Here is a 15904-nt window from a genome sequence, read left to right on the forward strand (position 1 = left end):
CATTACACCAATTACTAGTAGAAAGTCACTTATGGCGACGTTTGTTAGAGAGACTTGGATCAATTCTTCTTTTCCCATTTGGTTCGGGAGTTCCCTGCGGTATAAGGTTCCAATCCCTGAAGTCTCGCAACACTTCTTCTGGGGTTTTGCAATAAATTTAGAACCGTTTTTATGGATGAGTTTTATGGAAAACTCAGCTTATATGAGAGATCTTGCTTTCTTGGGACTTTGGTGCTTGATACAAATGCCCTCCGGCGAACAAGAGTAGGTGTGGAGAGGTCTGCAAATAGTAGGATATTTTGGAATCGGTCGGATACTGTAGGAGATAGCCTGGCGACTTCCATTATTTTACCTTCAATGTGGAAAAAGTAAACACGGGTGATGGCGTCCCTTGGCGTAGACATGGGGTGTGATTTAGGCTTAGGGAGCCTGTGTGCACAGTCGATTATTAGATCTTGCTGAGTAGCATCAGGGAGTAAGACTGTATAAAAAAAAATCAATAAAGAAGTCCTTAAGCTGATCGTTCTTGACCGCCTCTGGAATGCACCTAAGATTGATGTTGTTTCACCTGTTATCTATCCTCCATATCAGCGATTTTGTAGTTTCCTGGTTTCCATTGTCCTTCATTTGGTTAGCAACATCTACAAGCCAACGTTATTTCCGCCATTTTTTTTTTCTCTATGTGAGGTTCGATCACCAATGGATGCAATTTCTGTTTTGAAGGGATAAAACTGCTCGCTGGATATCCTTTTGGATGGAGTATTTGAGGTCTGCAAGTAAGCAGCGCATCGTTGCCTCCGTAATAGGTGCATCAGAATGGCTGGTGCTATGCTTGGGCTTTATTGGTGTTATATCATTAGTGTTTCACTCTGATTCCCTGTGGAGTAGGAGGCAGGGAAGGGGTTAATACAGACAGACCCGGTATCTCCTCTTCAGCCTGTTCTTCCTCAGTGTAGTGTCCATTACAGGCTCTGAAAAGGCTGCTGTGCACAAAGGACTGCTAGCTGAGGATACTGGCACAGGCAGGGAGTCCTCCGGCAGTGAGGTTCCCCTCACCGCTTGCAAGCGCTGTGCAGGGATTGTGTTAGCGGAGGCTTCCGCGCTGAGCTTCTGCTTGCGCCATCTTGGATTTACTCGCTAGCGAGGAAGAACTTTGTTAGCTTCAATAAGCTCCTTTTCTTACCTCTGAGCATCCCGATTCGGGTGCCTGCAATGTCAGCAGATGTTAGGTGAGTCCTGCGATCCTTCTGCTGCTTTTCGCCATTAGCGCTGCCAGGGAAGAATTGCGCTTCCTCCGCCATCAGTTGCTGGGCACGCCCCCGTGCCCATTTTTTTTTTCTTCTGATTATTAGTACTTGATTGATTTTCTGACATTTTAGGTTTTATTTATTAATCCAATTAACTCCTTTGTGTCTCATGATGTTCATGGCAGCTGCTGTTTTTGATGCAGTATTCGCTCCATTCTCATGCTTATTGATGCACGGTGTTTGTTAGATACTCCTGGTCGTCTTTATGAATTCTGCGAACCTCTCACCCATTATTTCAATTGGACTAATTGCTTTATCATGATTATGATGGCAGCTGTTTCTGCCAAGGTATCCATTCATTTAATTTCATGTTGTTTTTTTAACACCTTCACTTCCCACCCCAACTGCAAAAAAGCACTTATTTTACAGACATTGAAAGCCCCAATACACAAAATGCCCAACACATATTTGAACCATTGAGACTTGTTTAAAGTGACAGGGTAATGGTGGCCCTAATAGTAAGTGTCCCCCTTAGTAGCCCCAGTAGTAATAGTGACCCCCCTTAATGGCTTAACAGTAATAATCACCCCCCTCCCCTTGGCAGCCTGAGTGAGTAAAGCCATTGCTGCCCGGCCAACTCGCAGCTGGCAATTTTTTCCGTCCGTTATTATGGCTGGTAAAAAATAATTACTGGCTGGGTGGCAACCTGCCGCCCCTCTGAGGTTCTGCAGGCTGCTTCATGGGCCATTCACACAATGGACAGGAGGGGATCCATTCACTTGTATGGGGGTTTGTTCTAGACATGCTCTGTGAGCCGTGTAGAGGTCATTGTGACGGGAGGGGAGTAGATAGCCACAGCTTGTACACTTATTGTGAATGGTGGATCCTGTGTTACTTACATACAGGTAGGTGTTACCTCTCAGTGTAATCCTGCCTGTGATGTTAGTGAGATAGTGAAGCTTTCTCTACAGAACAGGAAGTGACAGACTAGTATTAAACTTCGTGGTCAGTGGGAAAAATGCAGAATTTTAGGGGGTTTTCTTAAATGCATAAATAAAATCACCAAAAATTCTTTAAAAATATGTTTAACACAAAAATATGATTTATATAATTGGCCGTTTTCTGATGACACCTTCCCTTTAAATCTCTGTGCCTATTCAGTGATTATCTAAGCCCAGATGAAGATGCCATGCCGGCATTGAAGCGTGTAACCAAATAAAGTTTTCTCTTGAATGATGCTGAGCCGTGCATCTGTCCAGCGTGCCCAGAATCCCCATCTTCCCACCGCTGTATCCTTCTGGATGTCCATGGAGGTGGCTGCTGCCCGTCAAGGGGGAAGGCGCTGCTGCTACTGGCAGACGTTCTGCCCCCCTGCACTATGTAGCATCTGTCAATATGTCTGACAATACAAGAACTGTAAGAGAGAGACCATTCCTTACACCTTTTTTTTCTCTTTTAGTGCCCAGCTGGATGATGATCTACTGTTTGCTATGGCTTTTACCATTAGCTGCAGCACTAACAGGTAAATCATGTTATGCTATAAGATTAGCCAAGTCCGCCATGTACTTACCTCCTAGGGGTGCTTGGAGATGGACTGTCCTTAGCTCATCAATGTGATCAGGGCTATGAGCTGCAGTACCGGGTCTGCTTGTATGTACGGGCCAGTCGCTGTACCTGGAGAAACCCTGCTGGTTTGCTGATTGTAAGGAGTCCCAGTGGTGGGACTCCCACTAGTCACACACTGATGATCATAAGGATATGTATTCCTTGGGAACACCTCTGACTATGGCATTTTTTCCCAACCCTTTCAGCCTCTGGGCACCCCTGGAATTTTTTTTTTACAGCATGGCACCCCTACAAAAAGGGGTAATGGTGAGGGCAGCATGGCTTATCACAACTCATGATTTCACCTCCGGTATTCGAAGCACCCCACGGCCTCTGAGTGCAGCACCGAAGGCTGGGTCTACATGGGTTGGTTTACTGTGGAATGTCCACAGTGGACTTTCTGTAGCAGAAAGTCTGACTCAAAACCCATACCGTTTGGTGCAGGTATTATTGCGGATTTTTGTACATAATTCACCCCTTCATTGAAAAGAGGTGAATTTCACAGTGGAAATAGCAAAAAAAATTGACATGCTGGGGATCTAAATTTTGCACTGCATATGAATTTCCGCATGGGTTTTGTGCAGATTTTTTCCTACTACTGTAAATGCCACCGAATTTCCATGTGAAGGATCTGCACAGAAATTCCACAGCAAGTTCACCCCGTGTGGACATAACCTAAATGGGTGCTGGGGTACTGCTCCGACACCCATGTAGTGACTGGCGCTTCTAATTGCAGGCGCAGCTGTCATTGGAATCAATGTGAGCTATAATTGTAATTGCTAATGCAGCTCCCTTTGATTTCATTGAGATCTGTGCCGGCCACTACACAGGGGTTGGAGCAGTGTTTCTGCTCTGACTCCGGTGAATTCCAATGGGCGCTGCTTGAAAAATCCCTTTTAATGCCAGCTGAGTGATTTGCAGCTTGGGAGCTGCGGCACCCCTGGCAGGTTCGCACTACGTGCCGGGGTGCCACGACACCCCCGTTGGGTATCACTGGATTATGGACTCACAGTGCCCTCTCATGCTCAGGATCTCCAACCCCCCCAGTTCATGTTCTTGCTCTGTTGTTCTCTATTGCTAGCTTCACTACTTCTGTTCTTACTTTGCAGATGTTCATGGACGCATATTTCCAAAAGAGAAATATGTCCTGAAAGGGTCTAATAGAAGTATTTACTGTCAGTACACCGACGGTCCGATAAAAGATGTGTATTGGAATTGGAGTACAGTCTTATCTCCGGAACCGATCGATGGCATTTTCAATGGCACAGTCAGGCAGCTCACCATACCCTACCTGTCGGCTGACGAGGTGCAAGTGAAATGCTTGTTCAATAAATCTCCCCCGCAGAACGTGGATGAAATTACCATCACCAGTGGATGTGAGTAGTGATACGAGGCAGCCATCATGATGTATAGTAATAATCGTACCAGGCTTGGACTGGTCCACAGGGAAGACAGCGCACATGACCTTAACCTATTGGATCAATTCCTGCCTGCTGCATTCTCTATATACTTCAGTGGAGAGAGGGGCCACAAGCAAACGCAGCCACCTTTCTTTTGTAGTACATATGGAGAACGCAGCAGCAAGGATTTTGTCAATGGGGATCAGGTAATATTTGCATGCGGCTTTATAGTGGGCCTCCAGAATGAATTTTACTGGTGTGCCCTCTACACCTCAGTCCAACACTGAAAATTACTCACTTATTGGTTGCAAAAGTCAATGACTCTGTATCCAGTGCCTGTGTGCATCCGTGTTGTATATCTGATGTGTGTGTGTATATATATATATATGTGTGTATGTGTGTTTCTGTGGTGTTTGTTTATGTCCAGCATCTATGCTTTTGGAAGAGATTTCAGAATAGAGCTCCAAGATGGCCCCTTCAAACTTGAACTGAGCATGCTCACTGGGAACTGTCTGCTGCACAGTTTTTGCTGTGTAACGAGAGTGCAGGGACTATGTGAGTGAGCTTGGAGGGCTGCAATAATCTGCAGAGGAGCAAAGTCTAAGAGGAAAGGACTGCCTGGACAGGACAGAAGGTGCTTAGCTGAGGAACCAGCTACTGCCTGGAACCGACAGAGAATGTCCACGCTATAGCCACAACCTGGTGGAATCCACTGGACTGCAACAAAGATCACAAAGGTCGGTGGAAGAGACACACTACTGACCCTGGACAAGCCTGAAGTGATAGTAGTGACCACTCCCATGCACCCATGGAACTGTAAGTGAGGCCGGCCTCAATTCTAGCAATAGATATGCACAGCAATACGGATGAAATTAGTTAACCAACAGGCCCGTTGCATAGGGAGGGCATTGTGCCAAAGGAAATGGGCTGTTTATCAAAGCGCATTGGTTATGGATTGAGATAGTAATACAGAAGCGCAAGCCTACATTATATAGACCTGGTAATTGGAGTTCGAAAGCTGTTTCCAATTGACAGCATTGATATTAGGAATGTGTTAACCCTTTAAAGACCAACTGTGTTACATTACGTTGTGTGATTTGTATTTCTGTTCAATGGGACTGATTGATACTGTTCTTCCAGTACTATGACGTATTCTACACAATGTTTTAGTAATCCTAGGATTTAGCTGGCAGTAGCTAGAGGCAAATCATTTTAGCGGTAAAAGGGTAACTGCTTGTTTGCCGTCATAACTCTGCTCACACTCATTCCTTTGTTCTTAAATATTATATATTTTGGTAACTTCATCTGCTGCATTGTATACTGAATCCTGAGTTGCACCATCACCCATGGCGTTTGTGTGGATGTGGTTTTGTCTCTGTGTATTTGACGTCTGTGTGTCCAGCAGAAAAACTGCTGCGTGGCGCAACTTTCCAGTATTAAAGAGAGGCACAAAGACAAAATTTAGCCGTCTGCCGTTGGCTGCTTGAGGACGGAGGTCCCATTGAAATTCAGATTTTCCTGCTATATTGGAAGATACTGCTGGTGAGGTGAGCCCATATTTCTTTTTTGGCTTATCCACAAAGACAAAAAATTCAATCCATCTTTCCTTCTTTTGTAGTAAAACCCGCAACAAGACCTGTTTCGAGACAGAGGGCCTCTTCAGTAATGCTAGGGTGTGTGGGGTGTTTTCTCAGCCTCAATTCCATTTCACTCCATTCCCACTTCTAGTACTTCATTTGCATGTATTTAGAGAACAGCTGGTGGTCTGTTCTCTAAATACATCGCTATTCTCCAGCGGGACAGCTGTTAAAGAATGTTATCAGTGCTGCCCACAGAGAACTCAGCGTGCAGTCCCTCTTATCAGGGACAATGGATTTCATGCTGACCTGAAGTCAGTGATGGACAAAAAGTGCACGATGGGCACTTGTCTACACACAACCATTATAGCTCAAAAGATGGCTTTTGAGCGAATTTTGAGCAATAATCGTGTGTAAGAGGGCCTTTAGGCTTATTTCTTCATTTACATATCCATAATTAAATAAATTAATGACTGCATGTGTGTATATGTAATCCAGTTTGCGCTGTGTGGACAAGTCCTTATAGTCGTCCAGTAAGGTACAATCCGTGAAGCATAGGTTGGATCTGAATGTTTTCTCTCTTTACAGATCCACCAGAAACTCCCAAAAATATTTCCTGCTTTTATTTCCACAAAGACAATGTGACGTGTAGCTGGACCCCCAAGAGAGACCCCCAAATCCCCACAACCTTCAACCTGACTATGTAAGTGTTACTACTGTGCCTACGGACTTCTGTATATAGTTACTCCTCTAACCTCACTGTCTAATGAACAGGAATAATGATACTGGGAAGAAGTGTCTGACCACTTCCACAAAGTACTGCTACTACTTTCCCAACAGCTCTGACCAGTTTGGACGGGAACATATTGTACGACTGCAGGCAGAGAATGCACTGGGCAACGCAACAGGGGAGTTCACAGTGAATACTGCGAAGATAGGTAATCCTGCTGAATTATGATCATTAGTGAATCACAATAAAGGATTGAGAATTAATTTTTTTTAAAGGGGTAGTTAATGGGAGTGTAGTATTTAAGGGGTTATTTACGGCTGCAAACTATTGGTGGCCTATTTTTACGATAGCTCATCCATAGTAGATTGGTGGGTGTCTGCCAATCAGGACCCACACAGCCCCATTGTGCTTATGCACTGGGATGATTTCTGCAGGAAGCAGGCAACTCTGTTTCCACTGCAGTGACCAGGCTTGGTAGTATAGACCATTCATTTCAATGGGAACTTGGCCTGCAATACCAAGCCTCGCCACTACAGTGAGAACAGAGCTATCTGATACTTGAAGAAATCCGCTTAGTGCACAAGCATACGGGCTGTGCAAACAGCTGATCGACAAAGATCCTAGGTGTTAGACCACCAATCTGCTATTGATGACCAATCCTGCAGATATGCCATCAATAGTTTATATATGGACAATTCCTTTAACTGTTTTGTGTAAATTGCTGGTACAGTAGAAACTACCATTTTTCACAAGCTGCTTGGTTCTCTTCCCAGCTTCATGTACTCTCTTGTGTGCTGCATCTATAGGGCAGGTACTGTGTTGTACGCTGAATATCTTTACCGTGTGCAGCAAAAACTATAAAACCGCACATGCACAGTCTTGGTGCAGAGAGAAAAGAAGAGATCCGCAAGAGTAAAGTCGCGGACAAACACTGCATTTTTGTCCTGGCACACTAAGAACTACATGAGGACATATATTAGCAACACGGTACAAAAAAAAAATGCAGCATTGGGCATATATGGACTCTGCCTTCCTATAGGTGGCGCTGCAGAGGCATTACACCTGCTTCAGTTTCACACATTACATTGACAGGTCCTGATGACATTAGCTCGATTGGTAGGGTTTGAGGCACAGAAAAAAGAACAGCAGGTTCAAGAAGGTTACTGTAATTAGCAATTATTTATTCATCCTTATATATATAGTTAGATTCATCTATTTTATCTCATGTATATGTATTTCTTCAGTGAAATTAGATGCTCCTGAGATTCTGTCTTTGAAAGCATTCCCAGCTCAAGACCCACTGTTTTCAATATCATGGAGAAGACCAACCCTGGCGCCTGATGAACTAGATGTAAGATGTAGCCTACGGTACAAGCAGAAGCAGGATGATCAATGGGTCAGTATTACAACTGTACATTAGATTACTTATCCTGTACTGCTCCGGAGTTACATCCTGTATTATACTCCAGAGCTGCACTCACTATTCTGCTGGTGGAGTCACTGTGTACATATATTACTTATCCTGTACTGATCCTGAGTTACATATTGTATTATACTCCAGAGCTGCACTCACTATTCTGCTGATGGAGTCACTGTGTACATACATTACTTATTTTGTACTGATCCTGAGATACATCCTGTATTATACTCCAGAGCTGCACTCACTATTCTGCTGGTGGAGTTGCTGTGTACATACATTACATTACTTATCCTGTACTGATCCTGAGTTACATGCTGTATTATACTCCAGAGCTGCACTCACTATTCTGCTGGTGGAGTCACTGTACATACATTACTTATCCTGTACTGCTGCTGAGTTACATCCTGTATTATACTCCAGAGCTGCACTCACTATTCTGCTGGTGGAGTCACTGTGTACATAATTACTTATCCTGTACTGATCCTGAGTTACATGCTGTATTATACTCTAGAGCTGCACTCACTATTCTGCTGGTGGAGTCACTGTACATACATTACTTATCCTGTACTGATCCTGAGTTACATCCTGTATTATACTCCAGAGCTGCGCTCACTATTCTGCTGGTGGAGTCACTGTGTACATAATTACTTATCCTGTACTGACCCTGAGTTACATCCTGTATTATACTCCAGAGCTGCACTTACTATTCTGCTGGTGGAGTTGCTGTGTACATACATTACATTACTTATCCTGTACTGATCCTGAGTTCCATCCTGTATTATACTCCAGAGCTGCACTCACTATTCTGCTGGTGGAGTCACTGTACATACATTACTTATTCTGTACTGATCCTGAGTTACATCCTGTATTATACTCCAGAGCTGCACTCACTATTCTGCTGGTGGAGTCACTGTGTACACACATTACTTATCCTGTACTGATCCTGAGTTACATCCTGTATTATACCCCAGAGCTGCACTCACTATTTTGCTGGTGGAGTCACTGTGTACATACATTACTTATCCTGTACTCATCCTGAGTTGCATCCTGTATTATACCCCAGAGCTGCACTCACTATTCTGCTGGTGGAGTCACTGTGTAGGCATTGCTTATCCTGTACTGACTCTGGGAAATGTTAATGTCTGCAGGACTATACCCCTGACTTATACATGGAGAAACAGAAGAATATGAGCTACGATCTCAGCGGGCTGACTGTCTTCACCAAGTATACGGTTTCTCTAAGGTGCATTGGAAGCAGCGGTCAGTTGTGGTGGAGTGAGTGGAGTGGAGAACGCACAGGATGGACAGCGGAGCAAGGTAAGTTATTGCAGATGACAACAGTTTGGCCAATGGTCTTACTACAGCAACGTGGGGGTGTAATACAAAAAAACCCACTGAGTAACATCTGTGAGCGCCTTCTGGACGGAATGTATGAAGGTTGGATACAGTATTGATGCTTATGTCTGTTGGTAAAATTGTGCTATTTAGTGCTTGCACATATAGTATGTAGTGAACATGCATGTATCTACAGGTTTGGTTCTGGTACCGTATCTCCGCACAAACCAAGTTCTGTTACTGTATCTATGTGCTAAGCATATGTGTATGCAGCACATTTTCTTAGGCTGTGTCTTGGAGGCAGAGGTTGGATAGACATGTAGCGTGCCCTGGGCGCTGCTGTGAATTACCATCACAGGTGATCAGTGTGACCTCCCCTCTATCACTGGACACACATGGAGCCTGGAGCCACGTTCCAGCCATACATGTTGTAGTGGATCAAGACTATCTGATGCAATGGCTTCTGGGATGCTTCCTCGAAGATCATGCATGGTGGGTGGTAAGGTAGGCACATAGATACTTAACATTCCTCCCATGGAAAAAAAGAACAAATCACAAGGTCTGAGGAACGAAGTAGTTCACCATCGTCACCAGCTACACGGCCAACCCATCTGTTTAGGAGTCGCCGCTCACTGCTGACTCCATTGTGATAATGGGGGGGGGGGGGGTTCAGGACCCGTCATAGTTGCAGTCGGTGGGCATAACATCGCAAACTTTTGTGCAGAATCTTCCATACAGTCTGCTGCAGGGCGTCCAATTCTCTACTTGCTCTGATGGTGGTTTTCTGAGGACTTCAGAAACTAGCCGGACGCGCTCCGCTGTTTCTACACTTACTGGTGGACGGCCGGATGATTTTTTTCTTACGGATGCAACTTTTTGCCTTACAATTGGTGTCCCACTTACAAATTGTGCCGCTGCTGGGTGGAGCTTCAAAAAAGCTTGCTTCAAAATGACGTTGCACACAAATAACAGACCGGTAGACATGAAAATAAAGGACGCAATTATTACAACGGAGGACAATGTGCGGCTACAAACGGACCTAGATAAGCTGGGGGCTTGGGCAGAAAAATGGCAAATGAAGTTCAATGTTGATAAATGTAAGGTTATGCCCATGGGCAGCAAAAATGGATGTTACCAATATACACTAAATGGGGTACTGCTAGGGAAAAGTTATATGGAAAAGGATCTGGGGGTACTAGTGGATTGTAGATTAAACTGGAGTACCCAATGCCAGTCAGCTGCTGCAAAAGCTAATAAAGTCTTGGGGTGCATTAAAAGAGGTATAGGGGCGAGGGCCGAGAACATTATCCTCCCACTATATAAGGCACCTGTCAGGCCTCACATGGAATACTGTGTACAGTTCTGGACACCGGTGCTCAGGAAAGATGTTACAGTGCTTGAGGGGGTTCAAAGAAGGGCAACTAAACTAAAACATGGAATGACGGGACTGGAATACCCAGAGCGGCATCAAAATTGGGATTATTTACCCTGGAAAAAAGACGGCTAAGGGGCGATCAAATAACTATGTATAAATACATGAGGGGACAATACAAGGATCTCTCCCAGGATCTGTTTACACCCAGGACTGTGATGGTAAAAAGAGGGCATCCGCTACGTCTAGAAGAAAGCAGGTTTCATCACCAACATAGAAGGGGGTTCTTTACTGTAAGAGCAGTGAGACTGTGGAACTCTCTGCCTGAGGATGTGGTGATGACAAAATCCATAGAGGAGTTTAAGAGGGGACTAGATGTCTTTCTAGAGCACTATGATATTACAGGATATAGACATTAAATAACCTGCGGGTTTGTTAGTCCGGGTCTTATATTTAGGTAGGAACTATCAAAGGTTGATCCAGAGATTATTCTGATTGCTATTACGGAGTCAGGAAGGAAATTTTACCCCCAAATGGGCTAATTGGCTTCTGCGTCTTGGTTTTTTTTTGCCTTCCTCTGGATCAACAAGGGGGTTGAAACAGGCTGAACGAGATGGACATTGTCTTCATTCAGCTTAACATACTATGTTACTATGACAAAGTGCTCTCCTGCCTTCGTTGGCGGCCATTTTATCTCATATACCCCTAGCGATGGCTTTGACAGAATGAAACTTTTTGGGCCTCATTTGGCAAAATTGTCTATGGTAAGACATCCTTGTTGCCCATAGAACCAGTCACAGCACAGCATTCATTGTAGCTGCGCTGTGATTGGCTGCTATAGGCAACAAGGATGTCTTATGGTAAACCGTTTTGCTAAATGAAAATATATACAGTACCAAACCAATCCTAATCCATATATACTATCAGACCCAAGTCTACAACATTTATGCAGTCACAGATCTAAGCTTACAACATAGATATGGTATTGGAATCAAGATTTCTATAAAAATTCAGTGACACAACCAAGCTGTTACGGATGGTGACAGTGGACCCACTGTGATAACCAACCAGCCTGGCTTTTGGATCAGACCTGGTGTGGCTGGCAGCTGACCCCAGTTGCAAGGTGGTAATCTCAGAATCAGGACGATGGTAAGACCCTTGCCTAAAAGCAGGGTAGGCGTCCTGATAAGAACGGCTCCACACTGGAACCTTGTGGTGAACTATCCCTGACAGGACACTGGGACTATGTACTGAACACAGAGCACACAGAACAGGACTTACAAAAGAGATAGGAACGATGCACAGACTGGAGGGAAGTGGACAAACGCACACAGGCTAAAGCACATGCAGAATAAACTTACAGAAGGAAGATCAAATACACCAGACAGTCCTGAGACAGGTGACCTAGGTGTGCTGAGTGTTTGAGACAAACACACAACAATAGTGAAACAAAGATGGTGGATTCCCTGCTTAGCTAAAGAGGGAGGTAATTAACAATTAAGCTTCAGCTGGTCTGTGAGCACTGAGCAGGGTTAACTGGTAGAAAATAGAAATGATAAGTACATTCATACAGAAGGAGCAGAGCAATGCCAACGTCTGCCCGGAATAGTAAGAGGGCGGCAGACACAGGCAGCAGACCTAACACAAGCTTAGTACATAACTTGGTCCTGTGTATCAATGGACTTGGCTTAGTTCTGGTACTGCATCTAAGCACATATTTACTGTACCAGAACCAGGCTAACTACAAAGTTACAGTGCTAGAATCAAGCTTAGTACTTAGATATAGTAGCTGTACAAAGCTTACTATATGGTTACTACTACCTGGTTATGGTACTGTATCTATGGATTTGGCTTGTTTCTGGTATTGTTTCTTAGGTTCTGATATTATATCTATGGACTATTTTATTAGATACTGTAGATACATTAGCAGAACCACGCTTACTACATAGATAATAGTACTTGAACCAAGCTTGCTAGATACTTATGGTACCAAAACCAAGTCTAATACTTAGATACAGTAGTCGAACTGAGCTTAGTAATGAGATACAGTACCAACCGCAGCACACAGACAGGTGACATGTGGTGTGTATAGTGTCTATAAAGCATAATGAGAGCCCCGGAGGTGGCTTTCATGTGTCCCAGCACACCAGTAATGGGCTTTTCTGCAGGACACAGATGACTCCAGTGAGTGTGTGACAACCTATTATCAATGATAACACTGTGCTGGATAAGTATTTCTCTATGTTCGCAGCTCCGACTCACAGTGTTGAACTTTGGAGAGCAATCAGGACCACATCGCATACAAGACTTGTATATCTGAGATGGAAGGTGAGTGTGACAATAAATAGTATGCATCCCGGCTGCCCTGATATCCAACACACAGGGCGAGCTTACATATAAGGAGAAGGGGCAGCAGTGAATCATCCAAGCTATCCGCATACCTCCGACCATACTCGCAGGTATACACAGAGATCATAGGAATTATATCATTCTGGCTTCCTGCAGCCACCACTAGGGGGCGCTCACTGCACATAGATTTATACAGCTACTTTTAAACACATCTGTATATAGTGAGCTTCCACTACTGGGTACTACAGGAAGATACTTTGACAGCATTACAGCAGCAGGGGAAGCATTGCCAGTTCCCTGCCCATCATGGAGCCCATGGTGGTTGCATGCCCTGCCTGTATAATAGCTGCGCCATTGAATCCTCCCCATCCGCTTCTTAACACCCTATCGGGACTCTTAATCCACAGGATGCTGAGATATGAGGCTCTATTTGGCTGGGTCCCACACATGTAAGTGATTGGTCTCTAGTTATTTTCTCAGGACAACCCCTTTAGTGGGGGGTAAATACAGCTGTATCAGCCATGCATGCAATGTCCAGAGATGAAAGCATTCTATCAATTCAATGAAGGTATAGGGCGATAAATACATCTGCCAGTGTGTGAAGTACATGGGGAGGACACCTGCTGCTGTGTATCATTGTGCGTCAAGCCCTGCAGAGGCAGCGAGAGGAGATTAAAGTACTTGTCCAACAATAGAATAACATAGTTTCTCTGTCCACAGTGCCACACCTGTCCAGTGGTTGTGTCTGGTATTGCAGCTCATCTCTATTCACTTTATTGCAGCTGAGGTGCAATACCACACACATCCTGTAGACGTGTGTGACGTCGTTCCTGGATGAAAGCAGCCAATATTTTAATGTAAAGTTTTATTCCACTACTTATAGTCACCAGTCAATGTAGTTTTTTTTTCTTCCTGTAGGAGAGATCCAGTATACGGCCACTGGGGATCACACTGGGATATAATGTTCAATGGTTTCCTGAAGGCAGAACCATTGATTCAAGGAATGAAACCACAACTAACAATGAAATGATATTAAATCTATCTAAAGACGCTTATATCATATCGGTCATGTATTACAACTCTGCAGGATGGTCTCCGAAAGCCATATTGAGAATCCCAGCCGTTGGGGAGAAGAGTAAGTAGTAGCCACTGCCTGTGACTTTGGGGGTGAATGTAAAAGGTTTTTTGCTACCATTTGTACCCAGCTTTAATATGGCATCAAGGTCCTTATCCTGTATCAAAATGACAAGTCTTCAGAAATATTCTAAAAAAAAATTCTAATAGTTACGGTGCCAGAACCAAGAAAAGTACATAGATACAGTATCGGAACCAAGCCTAATATATAGATGGGGTACTAGAATCAAGCCTAGTACATAGATGGGGTACTAGAACCAAGCCTAGTACATAGATGGGGTACTAGAACCAAGCCTAGTACATAGATGTGGTACTAGAACCAAGCCTAGTACAGAGATGGGATACTAGAACCCAGCCTAGTACACAGAGGCAGTACAAGAAGCCAGCCTAGTACACAGAGGCGGTACAAGAAGCCAGCCTAGTACACAGAGGCGGTACAAGAAGCCAGCCTAGTACACGGAGGCGGTACAAGAAGCCAGCCTAGTACACGGAGGCGGTACAAGAACCCAGCCTAGTACACGGAGGCGGTACAAGAACCCAGCCTAGTACACGGAGGCGGTACAAGAACCCAGCCGAGTACACGGAGGCGGTACAAGAACCCAGCCGAGTACACGGAGGCGGTACAAGAACCCAGCCGAGTACACGGAGGCGGTACAAGAACCCAGCCGAGTACACGGAGGCGGTACAAGAACCCAGCCGAGTACACGGAGGCGGTACAAGAACCCAGCCGAGTACACGGAGGCGGTACAAGAACCCAGCCGAGTACACGGAGGCGGTACAAGAACCCAGCCGAGTACACGGAGGCGGTACAAGAACCCAGCCGAGTACACGGAGGCGGTACAAGAACCCAGCCGAGTACACGGAGGCGGTACAAGAACCCAGCCGAGTACACGGAGGCGGTACAAGAACCCAGCCGAGTACACGGAGGCGGTACAAGAACCCAGCCGAGTACACGGAGGCGGTACAAGAACCCAGCCGAGTACACGGAGGCGGTACAAGAACCCAGCCGAGTACACGGAGGCGGTACAAGAACCCAGCCGAGTACACGGAGGCGGTACAAGAACCCAGCCGAGTACACGGAGGCGGTACAAGAACCCAGCCGAGTACACGGAGGCGGTACAAGAACCCAGCCGAGTACACGGAGGCGGTACAAGAACCCAGCCGAGTACACGGAGGCGGTACAAGAACCCAGCCGAGTACACGGAGGCGGTACAAGAACCCAGCCGAGTACACGGAGGCGGTACAAGAACCCAGCCGAGTACACGGAGGCGGTACAAGAACCCAGCCGAGTACACGGAGGCGGTACAAGAACCCAGCCGAGTACACGGAGGCGGTACAAGAACCCAGCCGAGTACACGGAGGCGGTACAAGAACCCAGCCGAGTACACGGAGGCGGTACAAGAACCCAGCCGAGTACACGGAGGCGGTACAAGAACCCAGCCGAGTACACGGAGGCGGTACAAGAACCCAGCCGAGTACACGGAGGCGGTACAAGAACCCAGCCGAGTACACGGAGGCGGTACAAGAACCCAGCCGAGTACACGGAGGCGGTACAAGAACCCAGCCGAGTACACGGAGGCGGTACAAGAACCCAGCCGAGTACACGGAGGCGGTACAAGAACCCAGCCGAGTACACGGAGGCGGTACAAGAACCCAGCCGAGTACACGGAGGCGGTACAAGAACCCAGCCGAGTACACGGAGGCGGTACAAGAACCCAGCCGAGTACACGGAGGC

The 15904-nt window shown here is 45.6% G+C and overlaps 1 protein-coding gene across 1 annotated transcript in view; it reads left to right on the top strand.

Annotated features, from left to right (window-relative positions):
• Positions 1-15904, top strand: part of IL31RA (interleukin 31 receptor A) — a 39630-nt gene that overhangs the window by 10027 nt on the left and 13699 nt on the right. The window contains exons 2-9 of the mRNA XM_066602371.1: positions 2707-2769; positions 3962-4228; positions 6418-6532; positions 6604-6767; positions 7804-7955; positions 9128-9296; positions 12938-13014; positions 13954-14170. Of these exons, the coding sequence (XP_066458468.1) occupies positions 2707-2769; positions 3962-4228; positions 6418-6532; positions 6604-6767; positions 7804-7955; positions 9128-9296; positions 12938-13014; positions 13954-14170 (1224 nt within the window). The remainder of the gene's footprint in view (positions 1-2706; positions 2770-3961; positions 4229-6417; positions 6533-6603; positions 6768-7803; positions 7956-9127; positions 9297-12937; positions 13015-13953; positions 14171-15904) is intronic.

Source organism: Eleutherodactylus coqui, chromosome 5 (genome assembly GCF_035609145.1).
Source record: "Eleutherodactylus coqui strain aEleCoq1 chromosome 5, aEleCoq1.hap1, whole genome shotgun sequence".
Taxonomy (NCBI): Eukaryota; Metazoa; Chordata; class Amphibia; order Anura; family Eleutherodactylidae; genus Eleutherodactylus; species Eleutherodactylus coqui.